The sequence below is a fragment of the Zootoca vivipara genome, chromosome 5 (genome assembly GCF_963506605.1).
Source record: "Zootoca vivipara chromosome 5, rZooViv1.1, whole genome shotgun sequence".
NCBI lineage: Eukaryota > Metazoa > Chordata > Lepidosauria > Squamata > Lacertidae > Zootoca > Zootoca vivipara.
Window position 1 is genome coordinate 60,457,630 of NC_083280.1, and position 18,351 is coordinate 60,475,980.

Genomic DNA, 18,351 nt, shown 5'->3' on the forward strand with positions numbered 1-18,351 from the left:
AGCCATTCTGTTCTGAGAACAGCAATAAACGAACTATTTTCTGCTAGTAGAACAAGGATTATTTTAATTATTTTTACTGAACCCATCTCAGGTTCTTTTTTAAAAACACCACCACCACACCAATGTACTTTCCTTTCTACTGTTATTGCGACTGCCAAAGAATAATATGATAAGGTGCTCACTTTAATAGTTACAGGAAAGAGCTTTCCATGCAGTCAAAAATAGATGACCACATTAAGTTAAAATTGATAAGTGGCTCATTATCCCAGCACCCGAGCCCCTAAATGCAATGCTATTTCTAGACCCAAAATCCACTCATTTGTTGATTATTTTGCTGTCAGGAATGTAGCTTCATTGTGGGCAGAGAGGAAAGCCATCTGTTGGGACATAACAATAAATAAATAAATAAATAAATGTGAAATGGCATTGCAGCATGGGGATTTGTATTTAATCAAAAGAAGCTCATTCCTCAGATAGTCTCAAGGGAACGGCGCCTAGTTATTTGCTCCGTTAGCAAACAAATTTTTACGAAAGTTCAACATCTGACTTGCTGGCCTTTCATACAACGGAGAGATAATATGAGAACAGACCTTTCTCTGTTCATCGACAGGCCCTTCCAATAGACAAAGTGGTAAATTTGCCCTTTTCAAAGCCCTTATCTATGTAGGGGAAGAGGCCACATCAATAATACAACACACAATTTGCCAAATAGTCTTTCGTTTTTTTAAAATATAATTGGATTAATCAAGTATTATTGAGCTAAGTGGGAGCCTGGGTGTAGCAGGGTTTAGTCTAGCCCCATGCTGAGGTTGCACAGATTCTCTAGGCCCCTTGCATGTTGTAAGACAGTGAACTACTTCAACAGGGAGTCTGTTGTATCTGTGGAGTCTCCTTGCATGATTTGGAGCCCTGATACAAAAGGCTCCCACTGCAGAGATTCACTTTCATCAGATAAGGGACCCAGAGAATCACCATAAGCAAAAATAACTGCAGCTCTGTGTTCCCTTGTAGCTCAAGATACATTTGAAAAATAATCTCCTCTACTTGCAATCCAGAGCATCAATTAGAATGTCAGAATTCTAATATATAATGTGCATTATGCATAATTCTGCAAAATGTGTCACTTGACTTAGTTGGTAGGAGGCCACCTCTCACCCACATTCTAATGGAACATAACTATGGCTCTGAAGAACCCACAACTATTTTGCATCCTAATTCAGGCATGAAGGTTTAGCCACAAAATCTAGTGTTCTGCCTTTCACCTGTCACTAATTTTAATTTGTGTAGTGCTTATTTGTATGAAGAGTTGCTAAAGGTGAGATGATCAATCCTGCAATAAATGTTAATCTTTCCAGTTGACCAAAAGGAGGACATTTTTAACACTACATAAAATTTCCTTCTCTGCAATTAGATTACCCTCTTTTACTAGTAGGAACACAATTTTAATCTTCTATATAAAGAAGAACTGAAAATTGCTTTTCATAGTCATTTTCCTTGAGTACGTAATATATTTCGCAAATGAGACCCATGTCACCAATGTTTCAAAGCTAATATCTATAGTATAAGCTTTATCGACTGTTCATTAAGCAATTTTACTATATCATGTACATGCTTGATAAATGAAAGGCGCAATAAAGCTTGATTGACTAGGCACGGTCTAGACTGTGCCCTTGCTTAAATCACTGAAACAGAATACAGTGTCCCCCTTGCTGTATAAAACCGCCTTCTAAGTGCATTGTTAGGTTACAGTTTCAAATTCCCAATTATAGTTTTACCCTAAAAATGGTAACCATTCTTTGCTAAAAGCAAACACAATTTAGATATGGCTCACTCCAACATGATCACTATGCAAGGTGCTCAGTCTCCTCATGAGTTTGAGGGCAAAGTTCTGAAGGGGGAAGCCTCCTAAATTCTGGGGGTTCCTTTTAGGATTTTGAGCTTCTGTACAATCAGGATTTTTAATTACACTGCGAGCTTCAAAGGTAGATGGGGCTCTCCACTCAGTGGCATAGCATGGGTTGCCAGCATCCGGGGCTGCGTGGGAAGGAAATGGATGGAGTACACATGCACATTCAACTGCCTAATGGTGTCTGCATCACCCAGGAGATTGCACCCGCCGCACAGATGAGAAAAGAAGATTCATTCTGTTGCCTAGAGAGGTCACTTCCTGGTTCTCATGGAGAAGCCATTTTCAATGGAGCCCAGCAACAGAAGCGCACAGCTCTATTGAGGCAGCACCAAGTGTTGCAATTTTGCACCCCTAACAATTTTGCACCTGGGGCAATCACCCCTGTGCTCTCCCCTATGCTACACCACCGCCCCTACTTTAGACCTTCTAAACTGTGTAGAGATAGTGTGCAGGAAGAAGTGGGGGTTTGCAGTGTGCTCCTGCTTCCTCGTGTTTGTTTACAGGCAAGGAGACTGAATGCCCGAATAGAATTACAGTGTTTAATAACAGAGAAGAAAACAATTCCTTTTCTGAATGGAAAGGCATCTTTGTATCCAACCTGGAATGTTGAGCAACTCCCACAAACATCAGTTTGCAGTAAGTTTACATTAACCTATTTGTTGTGTTTGATATTTCATCTACAGGAGAAAGGCTTTCTTTCCATCCAAACATGATGTTTAAAACTGTTAGAATATATCAGATAGTCACCAGACTACAAAATATTGAGATTATTGCTGGTGATTCAAACTAAAAGCTTGGAGAAAGATTATTATTATTTATTAAATTTGTATACTGCCCTTCATCCACAAATCTCAGGGCAGTTCACATCATTTGTAAACTGGAGATTCTGATCACCAGTAAGTGATATAATTTATAGGACTGCTTATCTATTTTTTTTTTTGCTATAATAGTGACCTCAAGTGCAAAATGCGGCTGCTTTGCTAACCTTAAACATTGCAAAAGTCTCATGAGGAAATAGTGTGATACCCTCATTATTTTCCTTGTTGGCTCAGAACAAGGCCTATACAGGCCTGGACTTATAGAAGCTAGTGTGAATCAGTATACTCAGAATTTATTTAGTAGAAAAGAGTAGAATTTATACCCAAGTTGAAAAATCAGGAGACTGTCTTCCAACACCATGTTCTCGCATGAGTCATGTGACCATGCAAGATCGTGGCCCCCGCAAAAAGTGCTTTTTCGGGGCAAGATTGCAACACCCATAACGGCTGCCATGCTGTCACACAAAAAAGGGATGTCCCAGTTTTCCTGGGACAGTTGAAGGATATGTAGAATGTCACATGGCTGGTAAAGTATGAGGAACAATACACTAATTCAGAAGATCAAACATTGAAACTAGCCAACTGTTTATCTTTTGTCCACCATGAATTCCACAGAAATGGATGGACTTCCCTGTTTCAACTTTCCTTTGCATATCTGCTTATATTTTCAGTTTGCCTCTTTCTGAAAGATATTCATGGCTCATTTCCCTCAGTTTATGTTTACAGCATGGAAGCAAGGACTGATTTCTGATTCCAATTTTTATGCCATATTTATTTCAGGTATTTCATGTACTTTAAAAAATGTAATGTGAATTGGCTCAAGCACTCTGAACTGTTGGGGGAGGCATGCATTGTTATAAAACTTTAAACTCACCTGTTTACGTTCTTCTGAGTTGAGTAGGAGATAACGTGGATCAAATACTATTTTGTGTAACTCTTTTTCCCATGTGGAAAAGGCAGAGACCTGAAGGAAGATATGAATGGAAGATATATAAACAATTTTCTGAAGGTTTTGGAACTAACCTGGCTGTAAATTCAATTTCTGAGTGAGAAAACAGAACACTGCAAGAATGCCACAAGCTACAGTGTTAACTATGACCTAACTTATTCAAGAAGCAGAAAAAATCTTAATCAGGGGAACTGGGATTAAGAGGTGAATGGCTGTGAGAACAGAATGGAAAATGTATGATGCAGGAATGAAAAACAGAAAAAAAAAGACCCAACATTTTCGAAGGAAAGATCAGTACAATAGGAAACAGATAAGAAATCAACATGACACATCCTTTTTGCTCACACACCTATAACTATTTCATTATGTCACTCATCCGCTCTTATAACCAGGATTTTTTATTCAGAAATTTTCTTCTTTTTGTAATTTTCTTCTTTTCTTCTTTCTTTTTTATTCAGAAGTTTTCTTCTTTTTGTAATGGTCCTCTAAATACTTGTTAGTGATAGGTTTTGTAAGTTGCTTTGGGTCAGTTTTCCAGAAGTGCAGATGCAGATCATGATGATTATGATGATGATGATAGATCCATTTGAATCAGCTTTCAGATCAGGCTTAGGCTGAGTAGAAACTGGGATGGGCTAGCTCACTATTTTTATTTAACAGGATTTATATACTGATTAATCACCCAAAACTTATTGGTTCACATAAACCAGTATAAAATTACTATAGAAAGTAATTGTTCCTCATTAGGTAATTCATGCATGTAATCCATCCTGCTTTGCTTCTTCTTTAGCACTTGGGGTCCATAAAAACAAAACACAAACCAAATCTACAGTAGGGCAAAACCTTAATAAAACCAAAGTGTCATAAAACAGTGAATAAGCTTTAGAGTTCTCCAGAACTCTTCATCGGGCTAGATGCTTCACTGGATTTTGTTTGTATAGTTATGAGACACATGTAGCTCTTTCATGGCTAGGTCCTCACTCTGTAATAATGGTCTCCTTTTGTCTGTCTCCATATCTGTACCTATCTGCCAACATCAGAAATAACAGATACTGGGGCAGTCTTAGGGAAGCCAAATAGAATATGTTGATGTTGAATCTTGCTCTAAGTAGCCTTCCAATCAGGGGAGAAACTTAGGTCAAACATGTTGGGAATCTCCTATAGGAGATCGTCGTTCTTTAGGCTGAAGGCTTGTGTACAAAATGTTACTCAAAGGGCAAGATCCTGATTGTGCCAGCAGATACAACAATATTCTCTTCCCCCCCTCCCCTTGTGTCCCTAATTTCTCTCCAGAGGGCTCCCCAGCCCTCTGTAGTAGAGAAAGGAGAATGTTGTTTAACCTAATAAACTTTCTCATTTCCACTGAAACACAAAAGTTGGTAGAATTAAGAACAATTTTCAGATATTTATGTCCCATAATGGATTGGATTATTCTGTTCTAACCAGTCCTATTCACTGTGCTTCTTCATAATGAATAGAACATACTCTTAGAATCATATCATTAGAAACATGTCAACCATGGGATGTAGAATTACGGTAGTTAGATCAAGTCTAAATCAGAGATGGTTTTGTGTGTAACGGAATGTAATTAAACATGTTTCCATTGGGTACCTGAACTGTTACTCAAAGACAGAGAACATGCCTAAAATCAGGCAATAAGAAAGATTATAAACCCTCTGGGCACAGATTACATATATATATTGTGTCCTTTACATCACCTAGCCTTTTGTAAAACAAATGGAAGCAACATAACATCATTCAACAGTGATAAATGTTGATAGGAAAGCAATATTTAAAAGCATTTATAGAAGCTGTAGGATCATGAGATGGTTGCAACATACTGTTAGAAATCTTGAGTTTATATCGTGTTCTCATAATCTGCTGGAATCAAGCCAGTCCAACTTTATTTCTTACCCCTCTTTCCAGAAGCATATCTCTGAAATGGGTAATACGTTCTTCCAATGGAAGTATAATCTGATGATCTGATGCTTTCACATTTTTCTCTTCGACCTTGTCTAGCCCGGTGTTCTCAGGATCTTCCAGTCTTAAATAATGCAAGTAATATGCAGGATGGAATAAATTTTTAACGCTCAATTATCTTTAATAACTCAGCAGGAACTAGATAAATAAAAGCAGTAACTTGTTGCACATAGTGTTCTTGTATTAACTTATTTTTGCCTAAGTTTAAAGATATTTGCAGCTAGCATGTTCTTAACCCCATTCTTTAGAGGCATTAAAAACAGACTTTCCCAACCTGGTGCCCTCCATACATTTTGAGCTACAGCACTCATCAACCATGCTGGAAGGGGCTGAGTGAAGTTATAGTCCAAAACATATTGAGGGCACAAGGCTGAGAGAGGATGCTTTAATTGGAGCTGAGAGTTCAGGTGGTACACTGCTAAGACTGTTTTCTGGGGGATAGTCCTTACTTGGATGTTCAGTCTCTATTGACTGAGAAAGCTTTATCTGGAGGAAAACTCCTTCCCTGCTCTATTTAGGATAGAGTGCATTCTCAACTTCTGGACTGAGGGAAAGCTGTGGCACCAGATTTTGATTTGTGGGGAAGATGTCTTATTCTGAGGGCCTTTTGAACGATGTGTCTTCTCAAGATATCTACATTTATACATTTCCTACTTAGATGTGATAGGGCTTTAAAGGCAGTGAAGTGATAAATATTTGTTATCTCTTTTTACAAACAGTTCCCCCTATTACCCACTGTGCTTACTATAAGCTTAGTCAGGAAAGGATGAGGAGAGGTAGCTAAGTCTGTAATAAATAAAGGAAAGATTTGTCCTGAAACAGTGTTTTAACTCATGAAGGATTTGGATGAACTTGCAGCTTTATTTCCTGAGACAACCTTGTTTTGGTCCTCCTTTCTGAAGAGGAGAGTTTGGTGTGGCAGTTTGGTGAGAGTTTGGTGTGGCCCTGTGGCCATTGACAAATCCAGGAAACTCTTGAATCGTGTGGTGGCTTACAAACTGTGTTATATGAATGGCCATGTGATTGAGCATGCTGACATCAGGTTCAGCGAGGTTGCTCTGTTTCGAGACGATGGCATTCATCTTTCTGAACCAGGAAATGATGTGTGGTTGGCCGATATCATCAGAAGCATTAGGGATTGGTTGCATCTGTGAGGGTATTTGGCAGCGAGCCTCTTTGGCTCGGGTGGCGGTTAGGTATTGGAATATGTGTGGTGTGTTGGAGGGCAGGTTTTGGCCATCACCTACCCCTCCCATTGTTTAGGTTTTCTGTTAAAGGAATCCGGCGGTTGTGGATCCTGTCCGATGCCCTGCTGGTGGCTAGGGGCATGGCACAACCCCTGGTGACGTCTGGGGGAGCTTCCAGTTGTATTTGCATCAACAAGCTCTGCCCACTGGCTGTTAACCCTTGAATGACTCCCTGCTGAGCGGGGTGGGGTCATTTAGATTGTTTGATCCAATGCCTAAGCCAATACCTCTCACATGCTGTAACCAATAAAGTTGCGGCCTTAATTAACCCATTAACCTAAAACACATGTGTTCTTGTGTCTTATTTATCTCTATGTGGGTGGCAGGTCCTCGACTCACAAGACCTCTCCTCCTTCCAGGGGGGGGTTGTGAGCGGGAGATGGCTCCTGCATCAGCAGGGGGGCGTATTTGGCCCCCTGCGTCAGCCTTCCCCCAGCTGCCGCGCCAAGCCCTTCAGCGAGCCAATAGGGCTGGCTTGGGGGTGGGGTTTAGCTGTTTAAGCTTGGGGGTGGGGGTTAGCCATTTAAGCGGCTGTGGCAGCGCTGGGGCCCCATTCGGGCTTGGCTTGTTCAGTGCTAACCAGAGGCAACAGGCAACCCATTGCATTTCATGCCATCTTCAATGTGCAAGATTTGTTTACAGGCTGACTAAAATGGTTGTTAGTTTTATTATATATGTGCTATGTAAATTATAAGGGCTAGTTCTGCGGGCAGATTGGAACTCTACTATCTCAGCATTGAAGAAGCCCCTACAGAGATTCTTCCAGTGAAATAAATGGAGATGCTCAAAATGCTCAAGGGATACATTATTCCCCTGACGCGGGTGGCGCTATGGTCTAAACCGCTGAGCCCCTTGGGCTTGCCGATCATAAGGTTGGTAGTTCAAAGGACACCAGTGCAAGTAGATAAATAGGTACCACTGCGGCAGGAAGGTAAATGGCATTTCCGTGTGCTCTAGCACTTGTTATGGTGTTCTGTGTGCTAGAACCGGTTTAGTCATGCCAGCCACATGACCTGGAAAAGCTGTCTATGGACAAACGCCAGCTCTCTCGGCCGAAAAGTGGAGATGAGCGCTGCACCTCATAGTCGAATTGGACTGGACTTAACTGTCCAGGGGTCCTTCATGTTACCTTTACCTATTCAGCTGACTGCATATTATTGTCTCTAGCATGGGGAACAAAACTATAAGGGATGTGGGTTAAAATTATTTTGGCATTCTTGCTACACAATCAGCGGTTTAAATATATTGTAGTACCAATAATATCTGTTTTAGAAACTTTCAGAAAAGAGATGATTCTCTCTGACAAAACCAAGCTGAAGTCAACTAACTACATTTGCACCTGATTAGAAACTTTTAGCCATTGGACATAAACATGATTTTATTCTCGAAAGGTTCTAAATGGTTCAGCCAAAATGGGAAATGTTAAAATCTTTCAGCTAATAAATTCCATTACCCAGTAAAGCAATATGAGTCCTAACATTATTTTCTTGCCATCAATAATTGCATTATACAATTTCACTATTAAATTATACTAAAAATGGGTATTGCATGGTGTTAGCAGCTCCAAAGGCATCAAATTGTCACTCTATATAATAGTGACTTAGATATTGTATTAGCCATTCTCATTCTCCTGAAATTATCCTATTCTGTAATATGATCTATAAAGCTTCCAGTCCAATTTCTGGTAACCAAAAATAATTTTTATTTCCAGAGAAATGGGTGGAAATCCAGAAAGCTACTTCATCAACAAAGATGCTCTCTGGCTGCCTCTTTTAAGTACAGTTAATTAAAAATGACGCAAATGATGATGAGCATTACTGTTCCCAACCCTAATGCTGTGGGAAACCATTGAATAATATTCTAATTTGATCCTGACTTGTTTTTAGGAGGTAATTTAACTATAGTTTGATTTTATACCAATGTTATATATTTGATGTTAGCCGCCCTGAGCCCAGTTTCGGCCGGGGAGAGCGGGATACAAATAAAAGTTTATTATTAAGAGACGTGGGCCCTGCGAGATTTGACATCTTTCCGCAGGGCCTGCAAGACAGAGCTGTTCCGCCAGGCCTTTGGTCAGGGTTCAGCCTGATTCATTTCTCTTTGTATAAGAACAAACACAAAGGAAGTTCTCAGCCTGCTCTTAGGTCGTATAATATCAGTGGAAACAGCTGGGCTGGGGGAGTATTAACTACTTCCAGTTTTAACCTGAAGATTGCCACTTGTCCAGTTTTAATTTTAATTTTAATTGTTTGAATTAATTGTGGGATATATCTTAACTGATTGATTGTTTGTATTATGCATATCATCTTATTTATATGTTAGCTGCTCTGAGCTTGGCTTTGGCTGGGGAGGGCGGGATACAAATAATAATAATAATAATAATAATAATAATAATAATAATAATAATAATAATTCAATGGTTTCTCCATTTCTTATAATAAAATAAAACAACTAAGTAGGGAAAAATATGCCACTGTGCATATTATAGGTGACGAGTGCAATCTCCTACATGTCTGCTAAGCCTCATTGAGGTCAATGGTATTTTTGCCCAGGCTAAAGGTACAACTTTTTTGAACTGGGGGAAATCCTATGAAATTCTATTTGGGAGAAATGAAGTTTCTTTTGTGACCTAAACATGGAGGTTTCCAAGGGAGGCGGCTCCTTCTCTGTCTGCAGGGAGGGTGATCCACTGTCTCCCACAACTCCTGGAACATCCCTCTCAGGAACAAAAGTACCATAGTCAAAATAACCAAAAGTGTAACCCAGAATAACCATAAAGTGTAATGTCAAACTTCCTCTTCTTCTTTTTTTGGCAGAACACCAGTTCTGATTTAAGGGAAATGTAAAACCTTTCTCTTATTCAACCAGACATGCTGTATATCAAAATGTACTATGATTCATACAGCTATTATTTTTCTCAAAAATGTGTTACCCCCAAATAACAAGTTCCATTCCTGATTTGGCCAGGATACTGTTTCAGCAAATTGCTTTTATATTGTAAACTGCCTTGGATGAAGGGTGGCATAAAAAATTTAATAAGCAAACAAATAAAATACAAAAGCCCATTAAAAATTTTACTAGTCAGATATTTTGTGGGCATAGTTTACAAACCAAGCTGTGGAGGAAAGTTTAGGATGGCTTTCAATTAAGTTCTTTGCAGAGTAGCCCCACTGAAATTAATGAACATGACTAAGTTAGCTCTAATAATTTCAGCAGCTTTACTCTGAATTCCTTCCTTAATCCATGCAGATAAACACCTCTGCTATGGTTGGGTTTAATTTTAATTAAAATAATTTAAATTTAAAATAAGGACTTGAAATTCTTCATATAGTCAAAGTCCATTTTGGCATCTTCAGCAAAGGTTACTTCATGGATCCCATGTGCAGAAAAAATATTACTTACTTATTTCTCTTTGTTTTGGTACTGTGATCATCATTTAAATCTTCTGCATAAAAGCCATCACTTTTATCTGCTAAAAGTAAAATAAAAAAAAAGTAGACAAATTAAAAACTTTACATTAGACTAATCAGCTAATATTTGTTTAGCTTTTCCTGAAGTCTATTCAGTTTCTAAAGATGTGTGAATTTATCTGGCAATTTGGAGTTACCTTAGAACACTAGAATTTCTTGTTTTGATCCTCACACATTTTATTATTACTTTTTTAAAATCAAAGGTTGTCATTTCACATTTGGAGAATAAATAAAATGAAAAATATGTTCATTTTATTGCTGACAAGTTGAAAAATTTGATAGAAGCTCCTTTCTGCCAGAAGTATTGTGGTATTCTTACTCAAATGTAGGGGAACTATAAAGCTTCTCTGTCATTAAACTTGACACTCTGTCTTGCAATCAAAAACATGCAGACATTACTGTCTCTCAAATTTAGAGGATAGCCCAAAGAAATGATCGATTCCTGTTTTGGCATAGATATTGTCTAACAAATTACAGTGGGATGTGGCTGTTGTTTCAGAAGAAGTGTGATGTTTATGATCCCATTATCTATTTCTGCAATTCTGAAGCACTTTATCTTTTCTGCATATAGAGCACCACACTCTGAATAAAAATGAACTGGAAACAAACTCCAGCACAGTTCAGTGTGGCTTGCAATTTCTAGTGTGTCTTCTAAAGTCAACATGATTTCTGATAAGCAGCACAATACTTTTATTGAGGGGAAGGGTGAAATACTCCCTATTTGCTCTCCATTTTGAATATTTGAATATGAGGCTGGTCTATGATGAGAGAGGAAGTCATGGAGTTACTACAATTAAGTGTGTAAGAGAACTTTAAAAGTGTTCTCCCCAATCCAGCTAGGACCCTCAAAGGTCATGTACCCTTTGGAAAACATTGTGACACTGTCCCTAACAGGTGGAGACTCCAGCCGCTTCTTAAAAACCTCTAACAAATAATAGCCTACCATCTTTAGAGGCAGACAGTTCTACCATCAAACAGATAGTACCACCAGGAAGTTCTTCTTCATTGTTTCAACATAAAGTCCAATTTCTTGCAACTCTGAACCCAAATGGTTTCAACTCTCTGGAGCAGCAGAAAAGGTCAGGTTGTTGAGTAAAACATACAGACATCACATATCCCAACTGCGCTGGTTCAATGCAGCTATCAGGCCATGTTCAAGGTCTTGTTACTCTAAAGCAGGCATCCCCAAACTGTGGCCCTCCAGATGTTTTGGCCTACAACTCCCATGATCCCTAGCTAACAGGACCAGTGGTCAAAAACATCTGGAGGGCCGAAGTTTGGGGGTGCCTGCTCTAAAGCCTGGAGCAACTTGGGACCAGGTTAGCTGAAAGACTGTCTGTCCCTGTAGAGAGTTTAGAACAGTTATGGTGATTTTTTATTCATGGCACCACACCCTACACAATACCACAGGATGGTGACTCAAAAATGGGTGTTTTCCACCATTGCCCCTGCATTATAGAATGCCCTTCCTCCTGTCAAACATGAAGCATCAGCCAACAGTTGCTACTCTCATCCTGAGAAGACATCTTTTGGCCTAAGTTTTCCCTGAGCTATAATATTGGACCCTGTTTTTACTGGATTCCCATTTTTACCTGCTTTTATGATACTAGTTTTTAGGTTGCATCTCTGTCTTTATGGTAGTGCTTCCTTCTTTTCATGTTGCATTTCTATATACTGCTTAGAGATTTTTAAAAGCAAAATATTTCAGAAATGCTTTTAAATAAATGATGAATTTGCACCATCATCTACATGGCAGCCATTCAAGTATTTGAAGATTGCTATCATATCACCTCTAAGTAATCTCTTTTATAGGCAAGAAAACAGGCTTCCATATGACTATTCCTGCTTTGACTGCAATAATTCCCCGACCTGATCTAGCAGTCAGGTCCACACATACACACAAGCCTCCTTTAAACATTGAAATACTGGCAATCAGCTGTTTGGGTGGACTATTCAGCTGACTGGCAGGACTCCAAGTTTGTTTTTTACCCTCAGCCCCAGCTGCTACACATGTGATCTATTAAATCAGAGTCAGAGAATGTGACTCTAAAGGTCTACGCTCACACTTTATTTCAGTCATTTCGCCCTTAATGCTGTATTCTGTGCTATGTTAAACTCACTCTTACAGGTCCAACCCCTTCTGTCAGAAAATAGGAAGTGAATTGTTCTATTTTAGTTCAGAGTCTTGGTCACATCATATATATCAATTTTTCGAAGCAGGCTGCTAAAGAAATGAATCAAGGAACACACATGCCCACATAAAACCAAACTGAACAAAATTACATTTCTTACTACCCCAGAACAATTTTCTATAATACTGCAATGGCTGAAGTCCAAGGGTGCTTCCAGATGGAACCGTAACATCGCAAATGGGTCATTCGGGTATTGCAAACAGGACACTGGGAACATGATTTTTGGGGGAGGGTTTTGTGTATTGGTTTTTCCCTGGAATCATGTGGAATCAATGGCACTTCAACATCCAAGTAAAAATGCTTCAGATGTGGATGTTAAGGTAAAAGGTCAATTTGACCATGAGGATAATTGCCTCAGCACACTGATTCTTCCCTACCCAGTATTCTATCAATGGCATTATTATACCACTTCTGCTTGTTTCTGCTGTTAAATTCCCAGGAACAAATCACTCAGCCCAAGCCCAATCAGCTTTTTAATCTGTTAGCAAGGGCTCTTTCTCAACAGCTGCCACCTGTCTATCTTTAATTCTGTCAGGGATATATAGGCAGCCTTGGACAGAGAGTTCCAAAAAAAAAAAAGTGGAGCCTTTTCAGAAAAGCATGTAAGCAAGCAATCTCAGACAGCCTCTTTCTTTAAACGTGGGGGAAATACTAATGCTTGATTAGACACAGCATTTCTTTAAAAAGGTGGCTTCTTATAATGGAGACATAGTCAACAATTTACAAGGAAAACCCTGCAACAAAAGACAAGATTGCCCAGCCAGATAACTTTCTTTCTTACACTTACATCTCTCCCCCCCCCTTTTATGGAATTCACAGAACATGCACATGTTCTGCTTAACATAAGCAAAGTGGTAGCCTCATGTGCCTTCAGACCATATGCAGTTTGGAAAACATCTAGTGCAAAAACTACACAGAATTCAAAGAGCTTTTGTTCAAGCCCATTTCACAAAGTTCCCCATGGCTGTGGTTGTATGGTCAGTAGGCTTCCCAGTTCTGGAGACACCACTCCTATTGCCCCTATTCAACCAACAGGTAAAAAGTATTAAAGGCACCTCCTAGGCCTGCCTCTCAAAGGGGGAGGGGGGGCAATCAAAATCCATCATGATTGGGAAAGGGTGTCCGCCTAACCCTAGCATAGCTGCCAAGTTATCCCTTTTTTTAAGGGATTTTCCATTATGCTGAATAGGCTTCCTCACGAGAAAAGGGAAAACTTGGCAGCTATGAACCCTAGAGACATGAACCAGGCAAAATCTGAAGGCAAGACTTTGAAATGTCAATTACAGAAGGTTATGCTAGTATGAGGTCACCACTCCTTAGCCAATGAAGGTGAACCATCAGGTAGACCAGGAAGTTGAGAGTTTCCACTGGATGCCACTTCAAAATAATATAATCAGGAATTAAGACTCATAAAAGTCGACCTTTTTGTTTTGGCGGCCCAAAAGATCAGAAAGATGACCCTGGACAATATAGCAGTGAACTGTAAGGGAGATGCAGAGATCTAAACACCATTATTTGTGGTGTGACACCCCTTTTGCTTGTACGGTATTTATTGTTGATTCAAATTTGTCATGGCCAATGGCTAGTACAATAAAGTTATTTGGACTGGATTGGATTATTGGGAATTAGCGAATTCTTGAGGGGAATTAGAGGATCTAGCAGGGCCAAGGGATCTCTAGCTCTGTATCTCCTGAATCAGAGGGTTGAACTAGATGGCTTCCATGGCCCCATCCAACACTACAATTCTATGAATGAGTAGCACATAAGCAAGCAGGAAGACAAGTCTAAAGTAGACTCCCCCCCCCCCCCACACACACACCTTCCCCAGTATTGTCTGTTTTGATTGGCAGCAGTTCTTCAGGATCTCAGGCAGAGTTATTGCATTTCATTTCTGATCCTTAACCCTTCTTTTTAGAAGGAACAGAATGTGAGATGCATTGCACTGAAAAGCACAATGCACACCCATGAAATGAGCTTATGACACCTTCATGAATATCAGTGAGCATAAATTGTTACACAAATGTGCAATCTTTTTTAATTATTTTCATTCATGCATTCATTCCGAGCACATTTGATTTCATGCAGGAAGAGATGCTATTAACCTATAATGTTCTGATAACTATGGTTGGTCTCACTTTTGTTCACCGCGGCAGTCCACCCATGCAAACAAACAGCTCCATAAAGGTTATATTGAGTATGGGTTTTTTTGGGGGGGGGGGAGTTTGCATTCTCGGAGGGCGGTGCAGTGGGGATATTTTTTACGCCGATGTTTAAGAAAATGGGGAAGCCCATGTTTGACAGAACTCTGTTACTATATTGAGTTTCATTATGAGCATAATTAGTAATAAGTATCAATTTGAGTTCACCACTTATATGATGATTAGACACAACAAATTAAGAACTTTGTTCTTGAAACAACTGTTGAAGCATAAATGATCAGAGATTTTGCATGAGCATTGCTGTTACATTAAATATTCTATATATCTACAATAAGGTTACTTACGGTTATTTCATACCATGTCTTCAATAAAATATTCATACTAGAAACAGTATCAATCCTGGTTATTGCTGTTTCAAATACCCTTCAGAAAGGACATATTTTCATGATTTCAATTAATGTTCAAAAGGGGATTGAAATATATTTTTCTAATGTCACTGTGGGTATACCTCACTTAAGCCAGCATAGCTGCACATAAATGACCCCATTTTATTATAGCATCTCTGTGTGGGATTAATATGAGTGATTTCATATCAATCATCATAAGAAATAATAAAAATAGCAAATAGATATATAAGAACTTAATATAAAATGATTTTTCTTCTTCTGATCTATAGATAGTGTCTTTGGGGAAAGCTTTAGCTCATTAGTAGTCTTTGGCTAATTAAACAATATATGGCCTTTTAAGCTGTGGGGGAAGTATTCTTGTCATTTGTTACTACATTATGCATTTCTGTGCTTATATTGTAAACTGCCCTGAGCTCCACGGATGAAGGACTGTACAGGCGGCAACAGTTTTGCATGGGAGTTCCGTTCCTCTGCTCCCGCTTGCATCGGGAGAACACGTATAAGCATGCCTTGCCCCATTCTACCCCGCCCCACCTCTGAACCACCCCAGTTCTGCCTCCTTCCGGGTCCAACGATTGCACATCAATTGGATGCACCTAAAATGGTTGCCGCCTGTATAGAAATTTAATAAATGATCATGGAAGTATAGCAGAGTACATGCCTTGCTGCCAGAAGATCCCCAGGGAACTTTGGGCAAGATCCCTGTCTGAAACCCCAAAGTGCTGCTGCCAGTCAGTTCAGATGGATCACAATGAGGCAACTTCCTATGCATTCATAAGATTTTCTGCCTGCATGGGACTTGTAGCTCACACACGGGCTGTGTTTGACTTGGTGACTGACATGTTGTGCAGGCTGCTTGATCATCCAGGTAAAGGTAAAGGGACCCCTGACCATTAGGTCCAGTCGTGACCGACTCTGGGGTTGCACGCTCATCTCGCATTATTGGCCGAGGGAGCCGGCGTATAGCTTCCAGGTCATGTGGCCAGCATGGCAAAGCCGCTTCTGGCAAACCAGAGCAGCACATGGAAACGCCGTTTACCTTCCCGCTGCAGCGATTCCTATTTATCTACTTGCATTTTGGCGTGCTTTCGAACTGCTAGGTTGGCAGGAGCTGGGACCAAGCAACGGGAGCTCACCCCGTCACAGGGATTCGAACCGCCAACCTTCTGATCAGCAAGCCCTAGGCTCAGTGGTTTAACCACAGCGCCACCTGGATCCCTGAAAATCCTGGTATAAGCTCTAAAAGAAAGTTTGGTCTTGGTTGCGTAAGCGCAACAAGGAAAATATGTATGCTTGAAGGTATTTCCTTCCTAGCAAAAGATGAGCGAGCACTGCTGATTTGCCCACCAGTACTAGACTTTAAAAATATTGCATCAATACACACAAAGACACGTACATATATGGAACACATACAATTTAAAATATATCTGAGCTCAGCAGCAATAATTCTTTCTTAGTGCCAAGAATGTCTTTAAGAAGTCTCCGGTGTCTGAAGATTGACTAACAATACCATGTTTTGGACGGAAGTACCTACGTTTCTGCCAAATCTTCCATCATTCCAGCGAGATGGATCTTTGAGATTTGTTTCCTACAGCTGGGTTAAATAATCATTTATTACAGGACAGCTCCCCTGGGCAGCATAGTCAATAAAACATTTGGATAAAACAAGCTACGCTGGGGCATTTCTGATAAGAACAAATGAAATATAACTGCATGGGGGGGGAGGCAGATTTGAGGTAACATCCCAAGTCTAATTGCATTTTGGCAGAAGTGAAATCCGCCAGGCCTGCTTCCATTTAAACAGGTTTAGGGGCAGGTTTTAAAAATAGGTTGACATAAAGAATTCTTGGCTCCCTGATCACAACAGGTGGATGCCCATCTTAATATAATTTACCTATTGAAACATTTCTATGTTGCCTTTTGGTCCACAAAGGAGTTTACAGAAATAAATATTTTAATAAAATAAACTTTGATTTTTAAAAAAATCCAGAATAATACATATATTATAGAGGAGGGACATCTGGTTGAATGAAAATACATTAAAAGCTTAGAGGAATAAAACTGTCTTAACCACCTAGCTAGAAATCATGAATGCCATTCTAACCACCAGCGAGGCTCTATCTCATGTTTCCTTCAACCACCCTTCTCTTGGTGGTAGTAAGGTCTCCATAGATTATCATAACTGATGAGAAGGTCCATGTAGGAGGAGGAAATTCTTCATTTAACCTGGTCCCAATCCATTTGGGGCACTCCAGTAATAACCAACACTTTGAATATTAGACCTTTTAGTGTCAATCAGAACTGATGAAGAGATCATCCAACACAAGATCAACATTCAAGTTATGATCATTTAACATTCAACTCTGCATATTTAATAGCCATCATCTCAGATCTAAATAGACATCTTTTAAATTCAAATAGAGAAAAATAATCACAGCATTAGTTACTTGCTGAAGTTTCCAGTTTGCGTTTATGAGGTGGGTCTTCAATGATTCTGTTAATATCACCACGATTCTTTAGATCCACAGGCTTCTCCCATACTGACAACTGCATTGTAGGGTTGAAGAAGAAGACTCGGTCATCTCCAGTCCAGACTATACACCTATTTCAATCAACAAACTAGGCTTAGAGAATCTCAAATAAAATGTGGGAAGAAAGATATGTCTTGCAGTGCTAATTCCAGTCCTATGCTGGCGTTCCCAGCCATGGTTCTAAAGAAAATAGGTCTATGCATGGTGGACCCCACCTGCTGCATTGCATTCCCATTATATGGCCAGGCTGTGTAGATTCTCCTTGCAATTTGGAACAATGATTGCACACAGAGCTTTCATGTGTAAAAAAAAATAGCTCCCCACTTCAGACCTTCGCCCTCCAATGTGTGGAGGGGAGCACAGTTGGGCAATCTGGACACAAAGGAAGGGTAATGGTACAGGGTGGCAAGAGGTGAACACCACTGCTGCCACTGTTGAAAAAAATAGGCAAGCTGCCCACCATGACTACATTTTAGAAGATCAGTCATGGATTTGTCATGTATAGTTTGGCCCTTTAAAAAAAATCCATATACCGAATAATGTATTTTTATACAAGCATGTCATGTAATAATAGGATGCAAACTTTGCAAAAGCTAACTCCCCAGCTGAGCTGCTCAAACAAATTTCATTGTTTCATGGTCCCGGTATATGTTAAGAAATCATCACTCACAATTATCAGCACATTTTCA

At 39.7% G+C, this 18,351-nt stretch overlaps 1 protein-coding gene across 1 annotated transcript in view; it reads right to left on the reverse strand.

Annotated features, from left to right (window-relative positions):
• The window catches only part of TCERG1L (transcription elongation regulator 1 like), a 158,323-nt gene that overhangs the window by 6,901 nt on the left and 133,071 nt on the right, over positions 1-18,351 (reverse strand). Inside the window, exons 8-11 of the mRNA XM_035138259.2 lie at positions 17,579-17,733; positions 10,306-10,375; positions 5,591-5,720; positions 3,602-3,691 (exon numbers count right to left, since the gene is read on the reverse strand). Of these exons, the coding sequence (XP_034994150.2) occupies positions 3,602-3,691; positions 5,591-5,720; positions 10,306-10,375; positions 17,579-17,733 (445 nt within the window). The remainder of the gene's footprint in view (positions 1-3,601; positions 3,692-5,590; positions 5,721-10,305; positions 10,376-17,578; positions 17,734-18,351) is intronic.